Below are 23,997 nucleotides of genomic sequence, written 5' to 3'. Positions count from 1 at the left end.
ACTCGACTGAAGCTTTCTTACTTGTTTTAAGTTTTTTTTAAGCTGCGCAAGTAACATATACTTGTGATGTATGGAATACTCTAAAATGTTCAGTTATATATAAAGTAACTTTCTCATGTAAAGTAGACACAGATTGTTAACTTATTACTAATTATGAGTAGCTTCCACAATGATTTGTTAACTCATTGCAACTTAAAAAAGAAGAATATAATTAATCGAATTGATAATTAATTCCAAAAAGCATAGTCTTAATACAGAAGTTAAGTTTATCAACGATATTTGGGCACGATTAATAAGTAGTATGCCTCAGTAGATGCAAATCAGTGTAAAATTGATTAACATATAAAATACTGAATAAAAATAAAAGTTATTTCTTAACAAGAAAGCTTAGGTTGGCTTACACAAAAAAGTATTCTTGAGTCGCAGTTTAACTGCAATTAGGGATCAGTCGCAAATGTTTAATAAATACTTAGTTGGTCGCTATTTCGATAACTTCTTATACGTAAAGTGCATGTTGCAGATATTATTTGAGCAACGAGGTAATGGATTAGCATTGGATCTGGATAAGGCTACAAAGTTATGCAAACACTTGGCGCTGGATGCGACTGTGTCCAACCATCGTCGAGTATCTCAGTTGCCAAGTGCGAGTCCTGGCAGGAGTAATCGCATATTGCAGTTGCTCTTGTTGCTGTGTGGTTGTTGTTGCTGTTGCAGTTGCTGCCAACTCACTCATCCTAGCTGGCTATGTACTGTTTTGGACGTTCTGCAATTAGCAGCTGATTGAACTTGCACATGTGTGTGTGTATGTGTGTGTGGGTCTGTGTGTGTGTGTGTATGTGTGTGAGCTGAAGTATCTAACGCCTAGCTGCAGCTACAACTCGGACTCGTATCAAGCGTCGTCCATCTTAGAGGCAAAGAATATCTTAACAAAGCTCGAGCGAATACATAAGAAGCAGGAGCTGCAACTGTGAGAAGGGGGGAAAGGATACAAGAAAAACTGCATGTGTCTGCGTTATTTGCATGTGGCTCGAGACTCGAGAATGGTGAATGGTGAATGGTTTTCGGACGCAGGTTGCAGGACGCACTGGACGAAGTGGCAGCAGTGTGTGCAGCATGTCTTTCCTTGCTGCATATAGTTTAATTTTGAGAAGGATTCGGCCGCACGTTGCTAAGAGCTTTTGCCAAAGTCAGCGCCTGTCCCTGTCGCACACACGGCATCCCCGAGAAGCTCGCTCTCCTTCTCGCTTACTCTCTCTCTCTCTCTCTCTCTCTCTCGGACTCTATCTGTTGCTATCTCTGTTCGGCAGAAGCAGGAGCAGGAGCTATGCTAAGCGTAAGCACGGTGTAGATGCAGTCCGAGTCGGTCAGTGGTCAGTAGTTGGTGGTCGAAATTGCTGCGCTGCGTCTGCCATGACGTCCCTCCGTTGGCGCCTCAATTGTTTCAAATTCTCTGTTTTCTGCAGCAGCAGCAAGAACGATGGCAACGACAACAGGAGAAGTGGCAAGCAGCAAGCAGCAAGTTGGATGGTGGCAAGTGGATGGTGGGCAGCACATTTAGCTTAGATTGGAAGGACAAATGCCAGCCTCAGCCAGCAACGTTTGCCTTCTTCTTACGCGGCGGCATCCTGGGCAGCAGCAGTCTGACATAGGCAACATACATACACACACACACACGCGTATCACACACACACACATACACTGATACAGAGACAGAGGCGCACATGCGGATTCAGGTAACGGTAGCTGACAAAAGAGCTCGGACATCGGCAAGCCTCGGCAATGGTGGTGGCATCTGAGGTGGCAAAGGCAAAGGCAAAGGCCCTCGCTGAAGCTGTAGCTGAGGCGGAGGCAGACTCCTCGAAAGCGAGAGAGACAGAGAGAGAGCGAGTGAGTGAGCGAGAGGTTGAGGCAGAGGCAGACGCATTAAAACAAAGCAAGCTAGCAACTACGATATGCAAATCATAGCAACAGCAACAGCAACGGCAACAGCAATGAGCAGAGCCATGCCACAGCATGGAATAAAATGAAACGCAAGGAAAGGATTCACGAGACGAAAGGAGCACTGGACGAACTCTGAAACTGAATATAACAACTTGCTGCTGCCGTTGCCGTTGCTGCTGCTGCTGCTGCGGTTTTCGTCTGCTCAAATCGCCTTAGCTTATATCAAGACCAAGCAAGCCGGACACAAAACACATCCCACAGCGCCAGCGAGTGCGAGCAAGAGCGGCCAACTTGTGTCCGAAAAGGATAGCATGCTTTTTTCGGGTTACGAGTATATGCAGAATATAGTAGTGTAGTGTGTTGGGTGCTTAGCAGGTAGCCACCGACCTGAGTTCAGACTAAGTCTAAGAAGAGACTAAGAAGCCCACTCCGGATCTGCGGAGAAGGGATTAAACTATTTCTTTAGTACGCAATGCTGCAGAAGCTACACTGAGAGAAACATTTGAAAAATTACGCATACGTGAAACAAAAAAACATATTTATAAAATTATAATATAAAGAATAAAACATTTAAAAAATATTTTTCTATTTATTTTATGATATTTATCTAATGCTTAATTGTTTCTTATTTGTTTTTAATTGTTACCAAATAAAATTGTTATTTTTAACCGATTATTTAAATTTATTTATTACCGTGTTAACCTACTTTTATTTTTCTATCAATTATTATTCGTATTCACTATTTAACAAATTAATATGATATATCACTTTTAGCGAAATGTTGAAAATGATTAAAATCATAATGATATACCACAAAAAATTATAATTTTTTTAATGTGGTTATCTGTTGTTTATTTAATTATTTCCCAGTTTTATTTTTAATTTTAGTGTTATTTAAATAATTTTTTTTATTATTAAAGATGGATAATTTTTACTAATTGTTTTGCTGTACTTAGTTTATTTATTTATTTTTACGAAGTGAATATTATAAGAAGAATATGTTAATCTTTAATTTTAACAATTACCCAATAATAATAATTTTTGTATTTTTATATTATAAGAAAATAAAATTTAGAAAACTATTATTAATATTTCTAATTGATTAGCTATATTTTGTTTTTATTTTTTTAAAAATTAAATATCGGTATTTATTAAATGGTTACTAGCACAAGACATTTGCGCAGTGCATTTTAGTCATTCGTTTTTCGATCTTAAGTTTTCTCTCAGTGTAGAGGATAAGCGGAAGGATGCGACAGGTTGAAACAACGATCGATCTTAAGCAGCTCTAATCGCACACACTTTGAATACGACGACGACGACGAAGGTAAAGGCGAGTGCAAGTACAAGTGTGAGTGCGACTGCGACTGTGAGTGTACTCAGCTCAGACGAATGCATTCATCTGCATAGATTTGACCAAAGAAACGATGACAAAACCTGTTCGAAAGGGAAACACGGCAAACGGTCAGACATGCGTATAAGACATATAGAGTCCAAACACTGCGCTGCCTTTGTATTTCTTCGTATGTGCCATACACACACACAGACTATGCGAATACATACGGCGTGTGTGTGTATATGTTCTTCGGTAGGTATAAAAGCCAGCTTTTTAGCAGGCAAACTGCAAATTTTGTTTTTAAAACTGCTATGTGAAGACAATGCGAGAAGATGTGGACTTCTCTCCCCAATAGTTGGGTGGGTGGCTAGATGGATGTGTGCGTGTGTGTATGTGTGTATATTATGTACACACACACATGCCCAAAGATACACACACACACATGCTCTCGGTGGCTTGGTGACCAGTGTCCTGCCCCATGTGCCTTCATCTTTCAATTCACGCGAAATTTTCCTTCGCCGACGCAGCAGCAACAACAAGGTGTGAGTGTGTGCGGAAGTTGGCAGCTGGCGGAGGACCAGGCAACAGGGACCACGAGCTCTGGCACCAGGGATGGGATGGGAATTGAGAGCATGTGGGGGGGGATATGATGATGATGAGAATGCTGGGCAACGGTGACAGCGAGGCGGCCGACAAGTATGGGTGAAAGCGAATCGAGTTTAGTTCAGGACAACGACAACGTCGACGACGACGACGACGAATTCGTAATTGTGCGCACACACGCACTAACACCAAGCCATTTGACAGAAGGCGTTGGGTGGGCAAGGAGAAGGAGTTGGGAGTTCGTGGAGTTGGAGAAAGGACGATTGCTAGCCATGCTGGACGACAAATCGGCCGCTGTTGGATGGGCATTCACTCTGAAGCAGCTGGGCAAAAGGAGCTGCAGATATTAGAGAAAGTACACGAGACACCAAAAACGAGGAACCCAACGAGAACGAAAATGGAAAATTTTGACTTGGTGGACAATGGTCGCTTTGCTCTGGATGCTCTCGCTCGAATGGACAGCAGGACAACAGGGGACAACGGACAGGACAGACGATTGCTTGGTTGGTATTCACACAGCCTGGCTATCGACGATGGAAATCTGAAGGATACACACATACATATCTATGTATGTATTATGTATATATCCATACGTGACTTGCGATAAAGCAACTCTAAATTTTGCGCTGCAACGAAATTTGCGCTAAGGATGTTGAAATGTCCGTCGCTCGCAGCGTGTGTTGAGTGTATGTGTGTGTGTGTGTGTGTGTGTGTTATGCACACGGCGAATGAACCGAACGAATCGACCTACGGCCCCATGCCAAGAGCAAGTGGACTGGCTTTTTAGTAAGAATCCCGTATATACCTTCGACTCGCACTTGTCGCTGCTCTAGGTGTAGTCCTCAAGTAAGGATATATGCGTATATGTGTTTGTCGGTACATATGCATACGAGTATTTGTCAGTTTCGAAAGCTATTCTTAGCGATTTCTCGAACTCCCTGCTGACGCTGTTGTTGCCTTTATCCTCGTTATAATGGTCAACGGCATCGCTGTCGATGTCGTTGTCGTTGTCGCTGCTGCCTCTGAAGCTCAATCTCAAACTGAAGACGAAGCTGATATTGCATCTGAAGGTAAAGCTGACGCAGCTCTTGGTCATAAGACAAGCTGCAGTTGCGTTTGCTATATTGACATTAATATATTGTATGCACATGTTGCTTGTGTAATCATCTTCTACCAACATGCAACTACCAAAGTCCTTATCTAACCGTGAGTTTAGCACACGCATTTCTTCTTCTATATTAAAACATGAATTGTGTCTCATTAAAATGCTAGACAAATATATCATTCTTAATGCCCCTTAATATTTATTCTTTAGTTTTATATAGAGTAAATTTAGCTAGAAAATTACAAACAATCCAATAATTTTAGGTTACAGATTTTCCATTTTTTCCCCCAAAATATACCCGGTGTGCATTAAACACCTATTGTATATATTAAACATAAATATCCTTAATGAACCCCTCTATATATTATATATAAATATTCTTAATGAACTATAAATAAACAACTTTTTATGACATTTGGTAAATTTTTTAGAGCAATTTGGATTTTTTTCTTGAAAAGGGGGTTTTTATTATATTCGAACCGTTTTTTGGGAAAGTGCTAAAACGTAATTAATTAAATTAATTGCAATAATAAAGAGTGATTTTCATAACTACTTGAAATATTACTTGTTAACATAAAAATTTGATTTCTGAGATCAAATGGACAAAACGTTAATATAATCCACGCGAAGCTCCCGTATTAGTTTTTCTAAATAATCGGAAAGTATTTGCATCTTTGGATTATATAATCCATATGTATAATATGTTATAATAAATAAGTGCGTTGCTTATATAAACGACATACATAAACACAAAAATGAGAAGGTTTCAGCTTTTGCACAATTCAAGTATACATAGCTATAAAAAAAAAATATAATGAACTGCCCTTAATTTTTATGCTGATCGAGGAAATAAATGAAGAAGTAAAATAATTGAACAAAATTAATATAAAATTTAAATTTTCTATTTATTAATAATTTAACTAATAAATCTAATAATAATATACCTAATTTGAATAACACGATATTGATATGAATATTCAAAAATGAATTCGTTTTCAATTTATCACCATTTGGTTTAGTAATGATATGTAAACGTAGGAAAGCACTTTAAATTTATGCAGGATATGCATTGGTTATATCGTCCTGCTAGGCAAGAAGTTCAGCTCTAAGGACGTGGACGCATGTTCGAACTGAGGTTATCTGCTATAAGCTAAACACAACAACAGCATCGTCATTGTCCGAATGGGAACAGCTGCTTAGTTCCCTTCGAGACTGTGCGAAATGTAATGTTCTCTCTCTCTCTCGTAAAACTGCGAAGAGAGAACGACTGAGAGAGAGGGGAGTTATCGTAAACAGCCGATGAAGGCAAACATCACAACAATGCGATGAAAACTTGACTTAGACCAACAGCAATAACAGCGATAGCAACCGCGTGCTAAGGGCAAAAAAAGAAGGTAGCGGTGAATATGAAGAAGAAGATAGACTCCTCTATTCGATGCCTATTGATTGGAGAATTTACTTGATGGAATACTCTATTCTAAATATATTCAAGAAGACATCATCGCCAGCAATCAAGTGTGTTGCCGGTGACGTTATCAATGGGGACCCATGTCTACAGTCCTTCGATTTGCATTCCTATCCGCATCCTTTTCCCCCATCTCTTGCTCATTATATTCTGCTATTCCGCCATCTGTAGTGCTTGTCTTCTGAAACTGCTAAAAAAGGGCTAAGACATTGTATCGAAACTGTCCAGCAACCCTGCATCCCGCCAACGACTTCGAGTTCGACTTCGCCTTCACACACACGTACGCACAAGCATGTCACATACATAACTCGTATTTTGCCAACGGTGCACGCAGCATTCGATTTTGCTCACATTTACTCCACCAACAACGGCCAGCCCATCCATCCATCCATCTTTCAATCCATCCATCCATCGCACTGAAACAAAAAACTTACGTATACATGTACATACAATGTACATATACGAAGCATACGAGAGTGTGTCTGCACACATCCGCATAGAGCAAGATTTGAATACAAGCAGTATGACCAGAAGAAAGTAGGCCTGTCGCTGCGGCCAAGAAGGATGTGCTGCGCCTCGCAAAAGCCGACTGCCCGACCGCACGAACATTGCGTCGTCGTCGTCGTCGTCGCAGTCGCTGACGTCGTCGTCGTCGTCGAAGCCTATGTGACTGAATTGCGTGCAAATGTGTTTGTGCTTCTTGTGTGTGCGTGAGTGTGAGTGTCGCTATTGTGTCCAAGCGAGGCGGCTTGTCCCTTTTTAGCATGGCCAGTGCTGCGGCTGCGGCTGACCGATGCGATGCGATGCGAGGCAGCAAAGCAGCGAGAGACAGAAACTGAAACAGAAACAGAGCTACGTCTTCGCTGCCGTCTTGGTCGTTATTAATCATTGTACATTTGCCTGTCACCGAAAAAGGCCGCGAATACGCAAACAGCGACAACGGCAAACGGAACAACGTGAAGAGAAGTGAAGAGAAGAGAGCGAGAGAGAAAGAGAGCGCGCTGAGCACAGTCAACCACTCACACATACACACTGACACCGATACTCACTAACAAACGAACAAGCAAAGGCGCAAAGAAACAGCATAACGACAACAAAACTGACCATACGAGTGTAAACAAACTCACACACGTGCATCTGTTGGCTCGCTCACTTACTTACACACACTCTCGCACTCACACACGCACACACGCACACACACACACACACACACAGTCGCACGGAGCGGCGACCGCGCGCTCAGGAGAAACTGTTCGTGGTGCGGAAATTCGCCGCGCTAAAATCAAAATTCGCTCACGATTTCTGCGCTCGCTGACGCTGCTGCTGACGGTGAAGCTGACGCTGACGCTGACTCGCGGTAGTTTGTCGCCGGACGCTAGCTGTTTAGGTTCGCAGGACATTGGTGTACGGCAAAGCGGTCATATCCTTTCGACAGCCGGTCGCTCAAACACCGTGTGCGTTGTCGCGGCTCATTTTCGCGATTTCATTTGACATTCTGCTCAGCTAATTGAATCGACAGATGTGCAACAAAAAATATCCAGCGGAATATTTTAGTTTTATGCCATAAACATACATGTGAAGTGCTGTGCATCGTGTTTTGTGCTTCCTTCAAATTTATCTAAACGAATCAACGAAAAAGGATTGTAACCACATTATTTAGGCCAATTAAATAATATTTAACTACAAAAACTGCTCAATTTATGGATAATAACAGTGAACAACATAATACCTACAACTAAAAACAAAGTAAAACATTCTAAAAACTAAAATAAAAAAATTTTTTTGTAATCGAATCGTCGAATATATTCGGACGATTCCATAACAATTTATTTGCTGAGGTGCCCAAAAAAGGTTAGTATGAATATTCATTTAAATAAGTTTGTTTAACATTACCCTACACTTGATTAATCAGTTAAGAAAGGTATAAGATATTGAACCTGTGCAAATGGTATTTAGACAAGTGTAATTTATAATATTATAATTATAAACATCTCAGTGAAAGTGCAAAGTTCTTAAATATATTTTAATATTTAATAAAATATTTTAATTCATGTATTAAAGTTAAATAAATGCATTACGCAGCATTCGATATATATATGTTCGGCATCCATAGAAAACGGACACGTGACTCACTCATTTGCATACGAAAATGATTTGATAATGTATACAAAGTGTTGGAATCAGTTTCAACATGTGAGTTCTTGAGTACATAATCGAAAAGACAGGGACTACAAAAGTCCTGAACCTAAACTACCGTGTATACATTTATATGTGTATATATATGTATAATGCATAATAATATTAATGGTCAATATATCAATATTACTCTTTTACGTTTTCTAAAGGAATATAAAAATGATTTTACAATATTTTAAAATTTATTTTAATACGAATTATTGTCTTAAAATTACTTGTATGTATGTTTTCTAACTTGCATAAGTTACAATTGTAGTACATAAGACATAATACAAATATTAACTGTTAATATGTATGCATGTAATAATAAGTATACGTATGAAAAGAATTTAATAACTTGACCCGTCTTTTCAAATTTAAATCTCCCAGTATCTACAGTAGAGTTAACACGAAACTCAATAGTAGAAGATAGATAGACCTATTCAGACTTGTTCATAATTATTTGCTAAGATTTGAGTGGTCTACTGGGAAAAAGAGAGTTAGAAGAAACAGAGTCTTCAGAATTGGTTTATTTTGATGAGGTTTTAATAAATTTTATAAATTTGACCATGGACATTGCCAGTTTTATCAATGTTTAGGTTTACGAAATTGCGTCGGTGATATTGATTTAAAATCGAATTACTTATACATATCCGCAACCATTGAATTTGAGAGCTATAAGCTTAAACCGTTAGTAAAGTTTGAGAACTAGTGAAAAATCATAAACAATGACACTATTTTAACATTAATTACAAGCAGACCACGGTTGTAAGGGAATTTTTGTATTATTTATCTTCAAACTATAACTATAACAAAAGTAACCTTTTTCGGGAAAGCGTTAATATTATGTTGCATTCTTTAGAAATTCCATTTACACATATAAGGTTGACATAGTTAAATCAAATCTTTCTCCATTTAAAATTGTAAAATAGACTAATAATAATTGGTAGCTATAGAATGAAACAAATACAATTGAATGCGAGTTTTTATTGCAATAATGTTATTTATTCGTCTACTGGTATTATCAAATTTTTATACTCTATGTGCATATATTTATATATTTTGTTCCATACTATATTGTCAAAACACCTTCTTTAAGAATAGTATTTTTGGAACAAAGAGTGGTCGTTATCTGAAATGCACCTACATTCATGGATATTAACATACTATTATATAATGTTTGGCTAGACATCTCAGTTGTAAGCATAAAACACTTTCGAAGTACAAGATTTATTTTGAGTATAAGTATCAAAATGGAAACATCAACAATATGGATCAATATGGCTTTTGTAATGAGAAAGTAACTTTGAAGTATAATGAATTATTTATGGCATAGTTTTCAGAGAAATATTGGTCTTTCAACAGGTGCGAAGGTGTGACCTTTGGTCATTTGCAGTTCGCACATGTTACAATTGGCAGCAGACAATTTAAACTTGTTGTTTTTCTTTTTTATTTGGTATGACTCTTTCAGCCATTTTACTCTTTTTTGCATTAACCCAAACAGAAATAGACACAAAAACACACACACAAACACACAAGGGCACAAACACAACATAGACGCAACAATAAAAAAAAAGCTCATACATATCCTATATTTGAATTGTTCCCACCATTTGCACATAGATATATGTACATATATGGAGACATCCATTTGTAGATATTAGTTGACTACGAGGAGTAGTTCCTGTCGTTGACCTGCATTTACCAGACTGTCCTGTCCCTGTCCCTCTGTCCCGCTATTTTTCTCCACTCCTCCCGCCTCATGCAATCGCAGTCTGAGTCCGAGTCTGAGTCTGTGTCTGAGTGAGTTCGATACGAGGCCAAAGAGACGATAAAAATAGTAAATACAATAAAATTATAATTGTATATAGGAAAATCACAAGCTTTAGCCCCATACACACACACACACACACACACACACACAGCAACTAACAGACAGACGTAGAAAAAAAAATGTGAGTGTGTACAAGCACACATACACACGTACATACATATATGAATAAGCAGTCAGCCGGCCGGCCATTACAGCTATATGTATGACTTTGTGAGTGTGTGTGTGTGTGTGTGAGTATGAATGTAGTGGGGAAGAAGGAGTGTGTAAGGAGCTCTTGTGTTTATGTCTGTATGTAAGCAAGTGTGGCGCTTAGTAGCTGCACACCAGACACATTCACAGACGAACACAAACACACACACTCAGACACATATGGACAAACTTGCTGTAATTCTTTTATACACATATATTTCTTTCATCTTTTTCTGTTGTTACTAGATTTTTTTCCATACACTGTCCCAGTTCGGTTCGTGAAAAGTTTAATGGCATGGCCCGGCATGGGCATGGACAGTGAAGGTAGTGGGGAGGGGTAGTGTAGAGGACACCGGACGGACACTGTTTGAAAGAGAAAGTAAAAATTCTTTTGCTTTAGCTTTTGCTTCTCTGCTGCTGCTGCTGCTCAATGCTAAAAGACCTTGCAATTTTTATACAGTTGTAAAAGTTTTATTCGATATGTGTTTGGTGGGGTGTGTGTTTGTGGGAGGGGGGGGAACAGCTTTACAGCCGACACAGTTATTTGCCACTCCATTGGTTATGAGCTTCAATGTCTGCACACACACTCGCACAGCCATGCATCAACTTATGTATTTACACATTGTATATAGGTTATTGAATTGAAGGTTAAGGGCACCAAAGTGAATGGCCACAAGAGCCTTCGCTAATAACAGTAATCCTGTTAAACAATACTTAACATTGCAATAGGATTCCGTTTCAAGGCCTCCAATTGATATCAATCATTTAAGGTTCTTGTCCAACATACGTTTTATATGCATTTAAATAAACTGATTTAAATAAAGTGTAAGAAAATCAAATAAACTACTTGCATGATCATTCTCTGAATTATATTATTTATTTAAAATAATAAAAAAAAAATTTAAAATAATTAAAATTGCAATATTATTTAATTATCTATTTAAATAAACTAGTCGCAGAAGGCGCACGCAAATAACGCTACAGCATCTTATGAACACACAAACTAATTGTTACTCTTTGGATCCTTTTGCTGTATTACTCTTAAGTTTAAGTTCTCTTTCTCTCTTTGCACACACATACACGCAAGTTTCGAATCGAGTGCCGCCTTTGCTGCTCAATCTGTTGTTTTGCATGTTGCTGTGTGTGTGCGTGTGCGTGTGTTTGTGTCTGTGTCTGTGTCTGTGTTTTGTAGGTGTGTGCATACTCGAAAGAAAGAAATCATGTGTCAGTCATGCGCAAAACGTGTTTTTCATTTTAAAATCGCGTGTCCCGCTCCTTCAAATGGCAAACAGCAACACAGCAACAGCAAAGCTCCTTTGCATGCCTCGCACTTGCTAAACTGAGACGGCGACGGAGGCGGAGCATATTGTCATTCGCTTTGCTCCTAAGATACCGACGGTCTGCTGCCGTCTGCTGCCATCATCTTGAGTCTAACCTATAACCACTTAAGGCCTGAATATTGCAAGCGTCCAGTCCATGTCTTTTAGTTCAGTTCCCTCTTTCCCATTCTCTCTCCCACTCTGCATTTTCTGACATTTTTGCAATGCACCTGCTGCTGCAGTTTGTTTTTTGTTGTTGCTGCTGTTCTCCTCTATTGGGAGTGGGCAACGCAACAGGCTACAACTGATTGAGCACGTTGGATGGGGGAGGGGGGTCACCTGCTATTGCTACTGCATGGGGATGTTTTTTTCGACACACAGCACTGCACAGAGAGCTTCCAACGACAAACTTGATGTTGTCGTGTTGTCGCTACAACTGTTGTTGCTCTTCTTGTTGCTCTCCTCTCTGTTGTTGTTGTTCTCCGTTTTGCACGAAGGCAGGTAAACAAGTTATAAATCGTGGACATCGTGCGCTCGGGTCGCCACTCGTGCCACAGCCGACGACGATGACGACGATGGTGACGTTGGCGAATGGTTTGTTCTTGTTGCTTATTCGTAGATTCTCGCGGCTCTATCTCTGTGTGTGCGTATGTATGTGTGTGTTGCAATTTGGAGCAGGCGCGAACTCAACGCACCAATTAGCATATTCCATTGTCTCTGTGTGCGTTTGCCCTGTATGTGTGCGTGTGTGTGTGTGTATTTGTGTATGCTCAGGCCTTTTCATTTTTGGCATTCCTACGACCTCGACGTCGTCGTAGTTGGCGTTCTCGTCGTGCAACGAGTTGTTAGTGGCATGGGGGCGTGCCACAGCTCATTTCGCCGTGTAAATCCATCTTTGCAGTGGTGTGAGAATTTTTGATGCTTGCGCTAGTGTGTGTGTGTGTGTATGTGTGCTCAACTTTGAATGCGTGTACTTGAGCGCGTATCGGTGTGTGCGTGCGGTTTATTTACATCTACCTCGCGAGCTGTCCGTAAAACTTTAAAGCGCGACGCGATTTTATTGGAGCTTCGTGCGAACGTGTGCGACTCGCCTCGCCCCTCGTATCTCCATGCTCGATGCTCCAACAGCAACTACCCCAGTGGCAAGTACATGGCGCGCGCATTGAGCATTCGCTCGACATCTGTACATATGTATGGGATGCATGTACTTGCCATGTATTCGCTGCTGGCGAATAGAAACGCATTATTTTCGGCTATGTGCTGTGCTGCATGCATTCATTATGTGCGTGCGGCGTGCTGCGGATGCGTGTGCATCTTAAGTGTGTCACTGCAATTAGTTGCCGATTCCTTTGCGTCCTGTGTCTCATCTTCAGCCACTTGTCTTTTTATCAAAGTCTTCGACCTCAACTCCTGCTTCACCTGCATCTTACAATACCCACTAGCGAAAGGAAGAGAAGGGCATGATAGCTTTGTGGCAACTGGCAATCAATCTAACGGAAAGCATCTGCAACCCTTTCTGGTATAAACACACAACTAGAGATCAGCGTTAATAGTAGAGAATATATTCCCAAGTCAGTTTGACTCTCTGTCTGTGTTTCTGCCTGTATAAACACCTCGATCTCAGGAATTTTAAAAGTCAGAGTTTAATTTGGTGTCAAATCAGAGATCGAAGAAAACTTCAATTCCCTCAAGAGATTCTTACAATCTATAGACAAAATAAAGGAAATTTATAAAAAGTAAATATGACTCCCCATTTTAATCGATACTGCAAATTAAAAATTGTTCATACAATAAATAAAATCAATTTATAAATATGAAAAACAGGTTCCTTATTTTAGAAGTTTTTGTAAATTAAAAATGGTTGAATAGTGATCTAAAATGTCGATAAATATAGAAAACAGAAGGGATGCTTAGTTGAATTTGCATAGGTTTAAAAGCTTATTACGAGTATTTACAAAATATATTCTTAAAATATTAAAAATAAAACGCATTAGAAACTACATTACTGTAAAAACTGCTTTAGAATCAATTCAAAATACTAGAAAGATTTTAAAGAATTCAGCTAAATGATTAAAACTACAAAAGGGTGTCTTGCAGTCGAGCACACCCAGCTTCAAACTCTGTAACTTTCACTCACTTTTCGTATCTCTCTTGCTTTCTCATTGCAGACGCCAAACTGTTCGATAACGGCTTGAAGTTGGATATTTCCAGCTATTCCCACATGAACATACGCATGGGCACTAAGGGCAAGCGACCTTTGCGTAGCTTGACCCCCCCGCGACAAGATCCATGCCATACAGCGCATCCACGATGGCGAATCCAAAGCGTCGGTGGCCCGCGACATTGGAGTGCCGGAGTCTACGCTGCGTGGCTGGTGTAAGAACGAGGACAAGCTGCGCTTCATGTCCCGCCAATCGGCAGCGGACAAGATGTGCGCCGATGCGCTGGCAGATAAGCTGGATGGGGCGGCTGGGCATCTACTGGGGCCCCCAGAGAAGCGTCAGCGTCTGGACAACACTTCTCTGCCACTGAACTTCTCCAACAAGATGAACTTTGATGAGTTGGCCTTCAAGCGATCGCCGCTCAACGGTCTCGACTACAGCACCAACAAAAGTTTGGCGGACATGAACTACAACGGGTTGCCCGTGGACTATGTGGGCTTCAATGGGGCGGCAGTTAAGAACAAAGTGTTTGGCGCGGACATCTCGCGACCTGGTCAAACAGATCCCTCCCTGAATGCGATCAGTCCCCTGTCGAGTCTGACGCATCTATCAGGTCTAACGGGCATCTCGCAATCCCCGCTTGCGATCAGCTTCAATGAGCTGACCTCCAATCTTAATCTGCTCGCCCAGCTGAATCCCGGGTTGGCGGCCATGTCGGGTCTGAACAGTTTTGCAGCCACTGCCAACACATTGCGCCAACCCAAGCCACCGGCGCAAGCAAATCTCGCCCAGGTGCAGAGTCCACGCAGTGATAATGGGGAGAGGGAGCGAGAGCGAACTCCTGCGTTGTCGGTGAAGAACTGGGCTAAGCAAAAGACACCCGGCGACTGCGATCCCAAGAGTGGCAGCAGCATCAAGAGTCCCAGTCCATCTTTGGCGCCCTCGCTCGTGGGTTGCGTGGCCCCATTGTCCGGGTTGCCCGACGATCCGCTACTTTACTGGCTCAAGTCGCAGCAGGCGATGCTGGGGTTGAACAGCTTGTATCCGCCACCACCGCCAGTGACCTTGGGTGTCACCAGTCCGCCCATACGCTCATCCACGCCACAGCAGCAGCAACTCAATCAGTTTGGCAACACGCCGCCCATCCCTTCAGCGCCGCTGACACCATCGTCGACGCCCTCGGGCAGCTTGGATGACAAAAACACCGCCTGGTACAATTGGTGCAAAGCCTTTGGCGCCAGTTTGCACTCACTCAACCCGAATTTGGCTGCTCTTCAGGCGAATTCCCTGCAACATCAGGCGGCAGCTGCCGGAGGAGATGCCACGCAGCTGGGGGGACATTGCCAAGCCGCCATTCGAGAACATTCTGTACTCACAGCTGACCAAGGAGACCGTAGGTACGCCCTCCGTGCGTAGTTTGTCCTCCAATGAGCAACAACACACCGATCCCGAGAATGATGCGGATGCTGATGGCGAAATGGAAGCTGAACCGGAGACGGAAAACGAATTGGAAGCGGAAGCAGAAGGTGAAGCGGCGAGCAAGCCGGAAGATCTCTCAGCCAAGTCCGTGAAGACAGCCAGCTCTGCCACGCCCAGTCCCACACTAATCTCCCCCCTCAGCGAGTCGCGATCAGAGTCCCGAGCCAAGGGCAGCGTCGAATCCACATCCTCAAGCCAACATAGGTGATGCAAACAGCGTGGGTGAGGATTGTAAGAGTGTGCTGAACAACATCATATACAAAATAGGCGGCAATGCAGCCACGTCCACGCCCCATAACACTGAGCTCGATTCCGAGATGAGTTTCAACAGCGATTCGCATCATCACAACAACAACGATGTCTGCGAGAGCAACAACAACACACACAACAACAACAACAACAACTCGAATAAAACCGATGAGGAGGAGCGAGCCAAGTTCATGGAGATGGACAGCGAGGACATTGAGGAGGTGGTGGCCATCAAGCATGGCGAGAAGTTTCTGCAGTGGCTGGAAAACTGCAGCAATCCTCGCGTGACTGCTGTGCAGTTAATGCAGCTGAGATTCCTCATCGCTGCCATCAAATCCTCGAGTAGTGAAGCGACGACAACAACAACAACTCCAGGTGAGCTCCTCTTGGGTGAGAGCGAGGACAACGACGATGCGGCAAGCAGAAACAAGTCGCGTCGTCGCAAATAGGACAAACCGAAGTTGGCGCTTGCGGAGCCAGCCACGGATACCTCGACCCTCAACTCAGTTGGAATGTTGGAGCAGCAGCAAAAGGTGATAGAACAGTTCTCGCCAGCTGTTTATCAATCGTCGGCCACGCTGCTGAGCTCCCTGATCTTCCCTCCCTACGAATTTGTACACTGTGACCTCGATGATGATCCCGACGACTGCCAGATCACGGGCGAGTATCAACAGCAGTCCGACGATGACAGTTCCAGCGATAGCGATAACGATAACGATATTGATAACGATAACGATGGCGATGATAATGTACAGCATGACTTTGAGTAACCCACTTCTTCCATCTCCCCCAACAATTATATATAGTATATATCTGTATATGTAAATCTCTGTATTTGTATCTGTATGTATGTTTTTTAACTATAGTCTAAGCTGATCCTGAGCATTATCCATTCACAATTTGATTGATATCTTTGTGTTCTGGTTTCCACTCTTTCTCTCTATGAAATAATTTAGCATAAGGGATAATAATTGTAAATACTCCACACAAAAATGATTGATTCATTTCCTTTTTTCGATTACTCGATTATACTTGGCATTATTTTAACTTTTACTCATTTCTTGATATCAAATTAAACAAATGTTTCATGTTTTTATTCATACTAGAAAAATGTTAACGCTTGAAGTTTTTAGTTATAGAACTTATCTCTAAGAAAAAAACAAAAAACAAAAACAAAATAAAACCCCAAACGACTGACAGACAGACAAACAGACAGGAACTGAACTGAACTGGAGCGAGTCAATCGTATTGATCGGATTTGATATTAGAAACTTTTTATTAATTAATTCAACTAATCATGCAAATATTGAAACATGTGCTCATAAGAATTTTACCAATCTGAAATCCATCAAATATTCAAATAACATGAATTTATGAATTTATAACAGTAGATGTATTCATTTTGCAAACATGTTTAATAAAACATTCGAATTAGACAATTTTTATGAAACCAATTGACTATTTATTTTGAAGAACACATTAAAAAACGGTAAGTATTTTCAGGAAGATGGCAAAATATATAAATCGTGGGCATATTTATCTGTCTCAAAAACTTAAAATAAAAAAACTTTGCTCATGCCGGAGAACTAATTATTTCTTGGGGAAGATAATTGAATTATTATGAATATGCCAATTTAACAAAGAATAAGAGCACATTCTATGAATCTCCGTCATGATTCTTATATTCATGAAGTTTATGATTTTCTTTATAATGATTTTTAGTAATTTTATAAAAATATCAATAAATCAATATCAATATAAATATATTAAAAAAAAAAAATAAAATAACCAAAATTTTTGATAAAAAAAAAAAATAATAATGATAATGTATGATTTGTATATGGAATTTTAAATGAAATGTATAGACTCCGCTATTTATGCTTTATAGGGTCAAATTAAAATTACAAATCAAAGATAGTTCTTTCCACAATAAATATATTTTTAATAAGCCAGATGTTTACACATAAGATTCCAATCTTAGTTGTTTTTGATTCGTGATTCTGTTGTTTTTATCAAAATACAATTTTCATTGAAGGCATAACTACCCACAAACTTTGTTTGTATCTTTGAGCTAATAGCTGAATGGAGTTGATATTCATTTGACGAACAAAATACGAAAACAAAAACAAAACAAACATGTATGAGCATTAAGCTCATTTGTAAGTGAATTCAAATTTTAATGTTTCAAATTTAACGCTTTAATGCCAACAGCAAATTATTTATATCAATGACGACAACATTTAAAAACAATCCGAACTTAAATCTAAAAATATTCATATATTTTTAAAATATTTAGAAGGGAGTAATTCATTTTTATAGACATTTCCCTTCTAAACTAAATTATCTATGCCTATGATTTATACAGTTATTTGTCACTTAAATGAAACAGAACTTTTGTTTTAGTATAATACTCAGAAAATTAACAAAAAAAAAAATTCTCTAGGACGGAAAACATTACACAAATAAGCTGAGTTTCTCTCAGATCACGAAGTTGTAATATAATATAAAAACATATGCTAATTTTTTGATAAGATAATACCGCTCTTTTGATATTATTTTATTAAATAGACAAGTTATGGTTGCGAAATAATATTAACTTAACAATTTTCATAATCATAGCACAACAAATTAAACAAAAAAAACTTAATAAAGTTATGTGATTTTGTGTATTGTGTTTAGAGCAGTTCAGTTTATAAAGAAGTTAAATAGTTTTTTGAAAACATTCAACTATTTGTTTTAGAGTACACTTGGTCACCTAGAGATTCTAAAAAAGTCGGTATTTGCAAAGTTTAAAAATATGTCAACTTGGCAATAATGCTCATATAAATAAATGAGTTTGTTGCATAAGAATGTCTTTAGATATCAATGAGGTTTGTAGCTGTTTATGATATGCAATATTGAATCTTGTTAATTTGAATAATTTTTGTTCATATGATTTAAAGATGTTCATATCAATTGACTTATAATATCAAAAATATTAATGCTTTCATCTAATGGTGTTCTATAATATGGGAAAAGAGAAATTATAAACAATAAATAATATATGGGTAAATCTCTGGCGTAAATGTCGAGTGCAATACTGTCTAAAGTGAAAATGAACATATACAAAAACATTTTTTATTTTGAGTATGAATTAATCTTATAGCTCTTGATTAGCGCCTTAATTTAAGCCAAGAACGATTTTGTAATTGTTTCGTAACTTGAACACAAGTTGAAATAAAGTTTTGATAAAGTTCCTAAAATCAATCTTAGCTTTAAATATTGTGCTAATCCAGAGCTATAAGAATAATCATTACTTATTTTTAAAATTGTTTCAGTTTATTGTTTTGCCTGTTAATAGTTTCGCACGCGACAAATTTTGTCTGGGAATTACCCATATGTGATTATAAAGTACTATTATGGACGAATTAATGCATAAGCTTAAAGACCTAGTTTTTACGAAGATGCTCGATAGAGAATATCTTCATTTTGATCAATAGGCTACGTTCTGCACATCGTTATACAAGTAGGTTGAAGTATGGAGATAAATATTGAATTCTTACCAGATTTATGGGATCCTCCATTGGCTCGTACTGCACAAAGTCGGCAACGAATTTAGCAATTTCCTCCACACTCGAAATGAGCTCTGAATAGGCGAATGCCGTCGGTCTTATTGTGGTGCAAACAAACTTCTGCAGGTGTAAAAGAAATGAGAGTAATTTCCAAGTTATTTTTCCTACTTATCCAATTTACCTGCACATTGCATTCATTAGGAGGTGCTAGGACCATGGCTCTACGCTTTGGATGACCGAGAACAAACTGTTTGCGAAAGTTTTCCGCGTAGAGGAGCAAAAGACGTTCCTTTGGAGACAATGTGTAGTAAGAGGGAGGAAAACATTGAGGGCTATTTTGAAATTCTTCGGTAGTCTCCGGGAAGGAAAGATCTATTTTGCCAATTTCCAATGCTGGCTCTCCTTCGGATAAACTCATTTCGGTTTCCACCCCCTCCGATCCGGTCTCTGCTTCTTCCATTTCATATTCATATTCCATGGGATATGAATATTCGCCATCTTCACTGAGGCGCTCCTCGATTTCCTTCAATTTGGCAGCATGTTTACTCGGATCTATATTCCCGGAGAACTTTTTATATTTTTGGAATAACACTTTCGGCATTCTGCGACTGTTCAATTCGTGTTCTTTTGTGTTTTCTGTTCGCAATACAATTTAGTGCTGTTGCCTTAACAACCACGGAAAATTGGTGAATTACACAGTTATGAGTATGTTTTTAAAATGAGTAATAGGGAAAAACACCTAATTTGACGAATAACTCAAAGCGCGTGTGGGGAAATCTGAAATTAAACTTAACTGCTCACCACGTTATTTTGGTAATTCTGAAAATAAAAATATACTGGATTTCCAGTTTCACAACCAAAACAAATTAAGCAGCTATTGAGAGCGCAAACAATAGTTAATATAAATTTATTGGATAGAGGGCGGTAGTTGTATGCCAATACAAAGCTACTTGCTATAAATACATTAGTGCTGTGCAATATCGTAAATGGTTTCAAGCTGATTAGCAATTTATCCACTTTGGTTTTAAGCCAAACTATGTATACATAGCAAAGAGCAACACAGTTTTAGAGTTATTGCATAAGTTTGTAGCACAGTTTAGTTGTTGCCTGACCTCATTCTCCCAGGCCATAGATGGCGTTTTATCCCTATATAAAATATTTAATAGGGTGCTGCAATTCATATTTAATTCGCAAATACTGTTAAAAACACCAAACAACTATATCGTCTTGTTTTCTAAATTTGTACTTTAAAAGATTTAAAATATAAATAAAATATATTCTTATGTCAGAATATCATTCGATTGGTAGCAGATATTAAAATAAAGCAGTTAACCCTACACAACTCATAGAGCAGTCCAGAGGAAATCTTGAAAGCAGTGTAAAGTAGCTCATGTACACACTGCTCGGAAAGCAGTGAACCACACTGTTACTTTTTAGCAAGCAGTACTTAACCCGAAGGTACTTGACGCTGTTTTCCTCATTTTCGCTCTGCTTTAATTTAATAGCTAGAGTGGCAACTCCTGTAGATCAGTTTGCGAATTATGATAGCTATGATTTCTAAACGCTAAACTGGTATACAGTAGTCGCCCACCCTATGCAATGATTGTTCCTAGATTGATACATATCTACTAAATGCTTTTCAAGAATAAATTGCTTTAATCTAAACAAATCTTTGGAGTTTATATTTTGTGCTACCTAATTTTTATATTTTCTGTTGATCTGGATTTGTGTCGTTTTAATGGGCTGACTGCTTTGGTAGTCCAAAAAATTATGTCAGCAATAACTTTATCATGTTCCATTTCAAATTGGCTGTGTTATACCAGGCTTTGATTTTAGTTGCTTAGAAGACTTGGAACACTAAAATATAAATCTGTTCGAATTGGAATAGCTGAAAATGCTATGCTAATATATTATTTTTATTTATTTTGTATTTTTGAAAAATCGAATAAATCAAATTACAAATTTAATTATTTTTGTTGAAACTTTTTCTTCTTCTCTTCATTGATTGGTAATCACCATTTCTATATGGTACATTGTATAATAAAAAAACTTGCAATTCGAAAAAAAATTGTGTTTATATTTTCATAAAATTAATTAATTAATTAACAATAAATCTATAATATAATATAATAAATCTATAATATTCAAGAATTTATATAAATATATAAGTAGCAGAATATTAGCAAATAAATAATTAATAGTTATTAACAAAAATGTTTCTCTTCTTAATCGAAACAGGCCCAGTTAAAGCTGATGAGTATTGTGCAAGTGATTGATGTTCAATGCCGGCATATGAACAACCCTTAGAACGTATCTAAATGAAGTGATCATTGCTGGTATTATGCAACTTAGTCTCCTCATGCTCACGTTCCCATTCATTACGATTCGCCTGCAGAATGAGGTCCTGGAACGAACCATACTCCAGGTTGCGGTTCATCTTGGCCGTGAGACCAACATCTCGTTCATCGTCGTACAGATTATCGTACTCGTAATCGGAGTCGGGATCGACATCGGATGGTGATTGACGTGGAATGTCCTGTTCACTGTAATCGCCCTCGTCTTCGTTGTCCTGGACAATTCGGTCATTGTAGTAGTCGGGTTCGGGTTGAATGTTATGCTTCTCGTAGAACATTTTGATCAGATTGTCAACGTGTTCCGAGGACATGTCCGACACCATCTTGACGGCAATCTTGCGCCTGGGTCGCTTTAGGGACTTCAGCGGTCTGTCGGCCAGCTCGAAGTTGAAGGATGTTTTCAGCATGCGGTTCGAGCTCTTCAGGTTCTGGGCCAAAGCTCGTAGAAGTCGTTTGAATTGATAACTTGGTGGCTTGATTGCATTAGCATTAGCATTGGTGTTTGTGTGTTTATTTTTGGTCGATGTTAGGTATTTGGGATTCTCCTTGATGAAACGGTTCAACAGCTCCTTTGTGCCCTGTTGATCTTTTTGTGACTTAAGCAATTCAACTGCAAATAAGATGAATAAATAGCAGGTTAGTTTGATTGTCAGTTTGGAGTTGTTGAGTGAGGGAAACACACCTTTTTCTTGGGAGAGTCCGAGGGTATTTTGGATTGCGCCCCATTCATCGTTGTGTTGACTTTTGATGGCAGATGCAGTTTGTTGTTTTGTCGGCGACGATTCTTCGGACTTCCTGATGTAATATCCAAAGCAACTCTGATGTGCTGTCAGCATCAGAATGACGAAAACTTTAATGTTTGCAACCATGTTGAGAGACACTTGCTGTTCCTTGAGCAGTTCACTTCAAAATGACACACTCCTCAGAGTTGTGCCTCCTTAAATACTCTGGCCGATCCTCGACATGAACTGGGAGTCAACCATAGAGTAAGAGAGAGACGCTGAGCTGCGCAATCGCAATCGTAATCGAACAATGTTCTGGCTTTGTTTTTCTTAGTAACACTTAGCGCACTTTGAGCCAGCAGTGGCAATTAAAAGGCAACCGAGCAGCCAAATTAACGCTTATGGTCTCCAGTCACAGACACAGGTAGACTCGTCCAGTCCAGTCGAATCCAGTCCGCCAATCCGACAGTCTGCGACTGTGATCGCGACCGCGACATCGGCTGCGACTGCGACACGAGTTGAGCCGAATCAAAATGCAATTGAGTTTCATGAATGTAAGTGGATCGTGCAGGCTGCAGGCTACAGGCTGTAGAGACTACGGACAACAGTCAGCGGCAGGTAGCTGCTCGCCTTTTTAAATGTGAAAGGAAGTGCATATAAATCCTAGCGCCAGCCATAAAGGGATCAAGCGCGCCGATCTCTCGCTTCTCAGTCGTGTCTTGGTCGCTTGGTTCACAAATGTGTCGCTAATTATGCCTGAAAATGCGTTTTATTGATGCAATAGAAATAATGCAATGTAAATGCGATTTGCGGTGCAGGACAATGCGACTCTCTACCCGACGAGTCTATAATTATCCGGCGCCTCTAATGATAAATGCCACAAACCAACCAGATGTGGCAACTAAATGGCGAGCTTAAGAGTTTCTAACCTCCTCGATTAGATAATTTGAATATAATGACAGCATGAAGGGGTCTCTTTAGGAAGACTTGACTTATCGACTGAGACTCTTCTGTATTTATTCCTTTCGAATCTGATCTTTGGCGGCAATTTGATATTCTACTATTTAGATCGACTAAAAGCATTGATAAGACTCGCACTCAACACAGACGCCATTAGATGGCTTTGTTTGCTTTGCGACTTAACCAAGCAGACGACTGTCGACTGACGACTGACGATTGATGATTGAAGTCCCACCGAAATACGACTGACTACGGAGTAAAGATAAAGACGCATGTCATTTTGGCCCAGTCAGCGTTGAAACGTCGCGTGCCTGTTTGTTTGTCTTGTGTTTAAAATGTCGCGACTACTCTTTACTTGTAGCCAAGTTGCTGCTTTCCGCTGTTTTGATAGAGCGGAAGTGGATTTGGCAGCGATCTTTCTGTTTACACTGCCAAAGGATTAAATATTAAACTATTTATGATTTTGGGAAGTATTTTTGTATCGATCCCAAAACAATCGACTTTACTTCGGCTGTTCATAATATTATATTATAAAGCACAGTAACGAATTCAGAAA

General features: G+C 39.5%; 3 protein-coding genes across 3 annotated transcripts in view; 1 reads left to right on the top strand and 2 right to left on the bottom strand.

Annotated features, from left to right (window-relative positions):
- Positions 1–20,171, bottom strand: part of LOC133839587 (coiled-coil domain-containing protein lobo) — a 33,613-nt gene extending 13,442 nt beyond the window's left edge. Inside the window, exons 1-2 of the mRNA XM_062271203.1 lie at positions 19,587–20,171; positions 19,397–19,525 (exon numbers count right to left, since the gene is read on the bottom strand). Of these exons, the coding sequence (XP_062127187.1) occupies positions 19,397–19,525; positions 19,587–20,006 (549 nt within the window). The 5' untranslated portion in view covers positions 20,007–20,171. The remainder of the gene's footprint in view (positions 1–19,396; positions 19,526–19,586) is intronic.
- LOC133839588 (protein distal antenna) lies at positions 7,304–17,037 on the top strand. Its single transcript, XM_062271204.1, is given in 5 exon segments — positions 7,304–8,298; positions 14,133–14,236; positions 14,238–15,458; positions 15,460–15,759; positions 15,761–17,037. Coding segments are annotated over 4 exon segments (2,436 nt in total). The 5' UTR covers positions 7,304–8,298; positions 14,133–14,185; the 3' UTR covers positions 16,625–17,037.
- A 1,320-nt stretch (positions 20,172–21,491) lies between the features above and the next one.
- LOC133837059 (uncharacterized) lies at positions 21,492–22,663 on the bottom strand. The gene is made up of 2 exons (XM_062267713.1): positions 22,442–22,663; positions 21,492–22,369 (listed from the first exon to the last, which is right to left on the bottom strand). The coding sequence occupies exons 1-2, from the start codon at positions 22,626–22,628 to the stop codon at positions 21,720–21,722; spliced, it is 837 nt and encodes a 278-aa protein (XP_062123697.1). The 5' UTR covers positions 22,629–22,663; the 3' UTR covers positions 21,492–21,719.
- Positions 22,664–23,997: the final 1,334 nt, after the last annotated feature.

This window comes from Drosophila sulfurigaster, chromosome 2R (assembly GCF_023558435.1).
Source record: "Drosophila sulfurigaster albostrigata strain 15112-1811.04 chromosome 2R, ASM2355843v2, whole genome shotgun sequence".
Taxonomy (NCBI): Eukaryota; Metazoa; Arthropoda; class Insecta; order Diptera; family Drosophilidae; genus Drosophila; species Drosophila sulfurigaster.
This window is presented reverse-complemented; position numbering and strand designations above follow the sequence as displayed.

Coding starts and splice junctions, on each gene's coding strand:
- LOC133837059 (XM_062267713.1), bottom strand. CDS start 22,628: ATGGTTGCAAACATTAAAGTTTTCGTCATTCTGATGCTGACAGCACAT. Junction 22,370..22,441: donor CGGACTCTCCCAAGAAAAAG/GTGTGTTTCCCT, acceptor TCTTATTTGCAG/TTGAATTGCTTAAGTCACAA.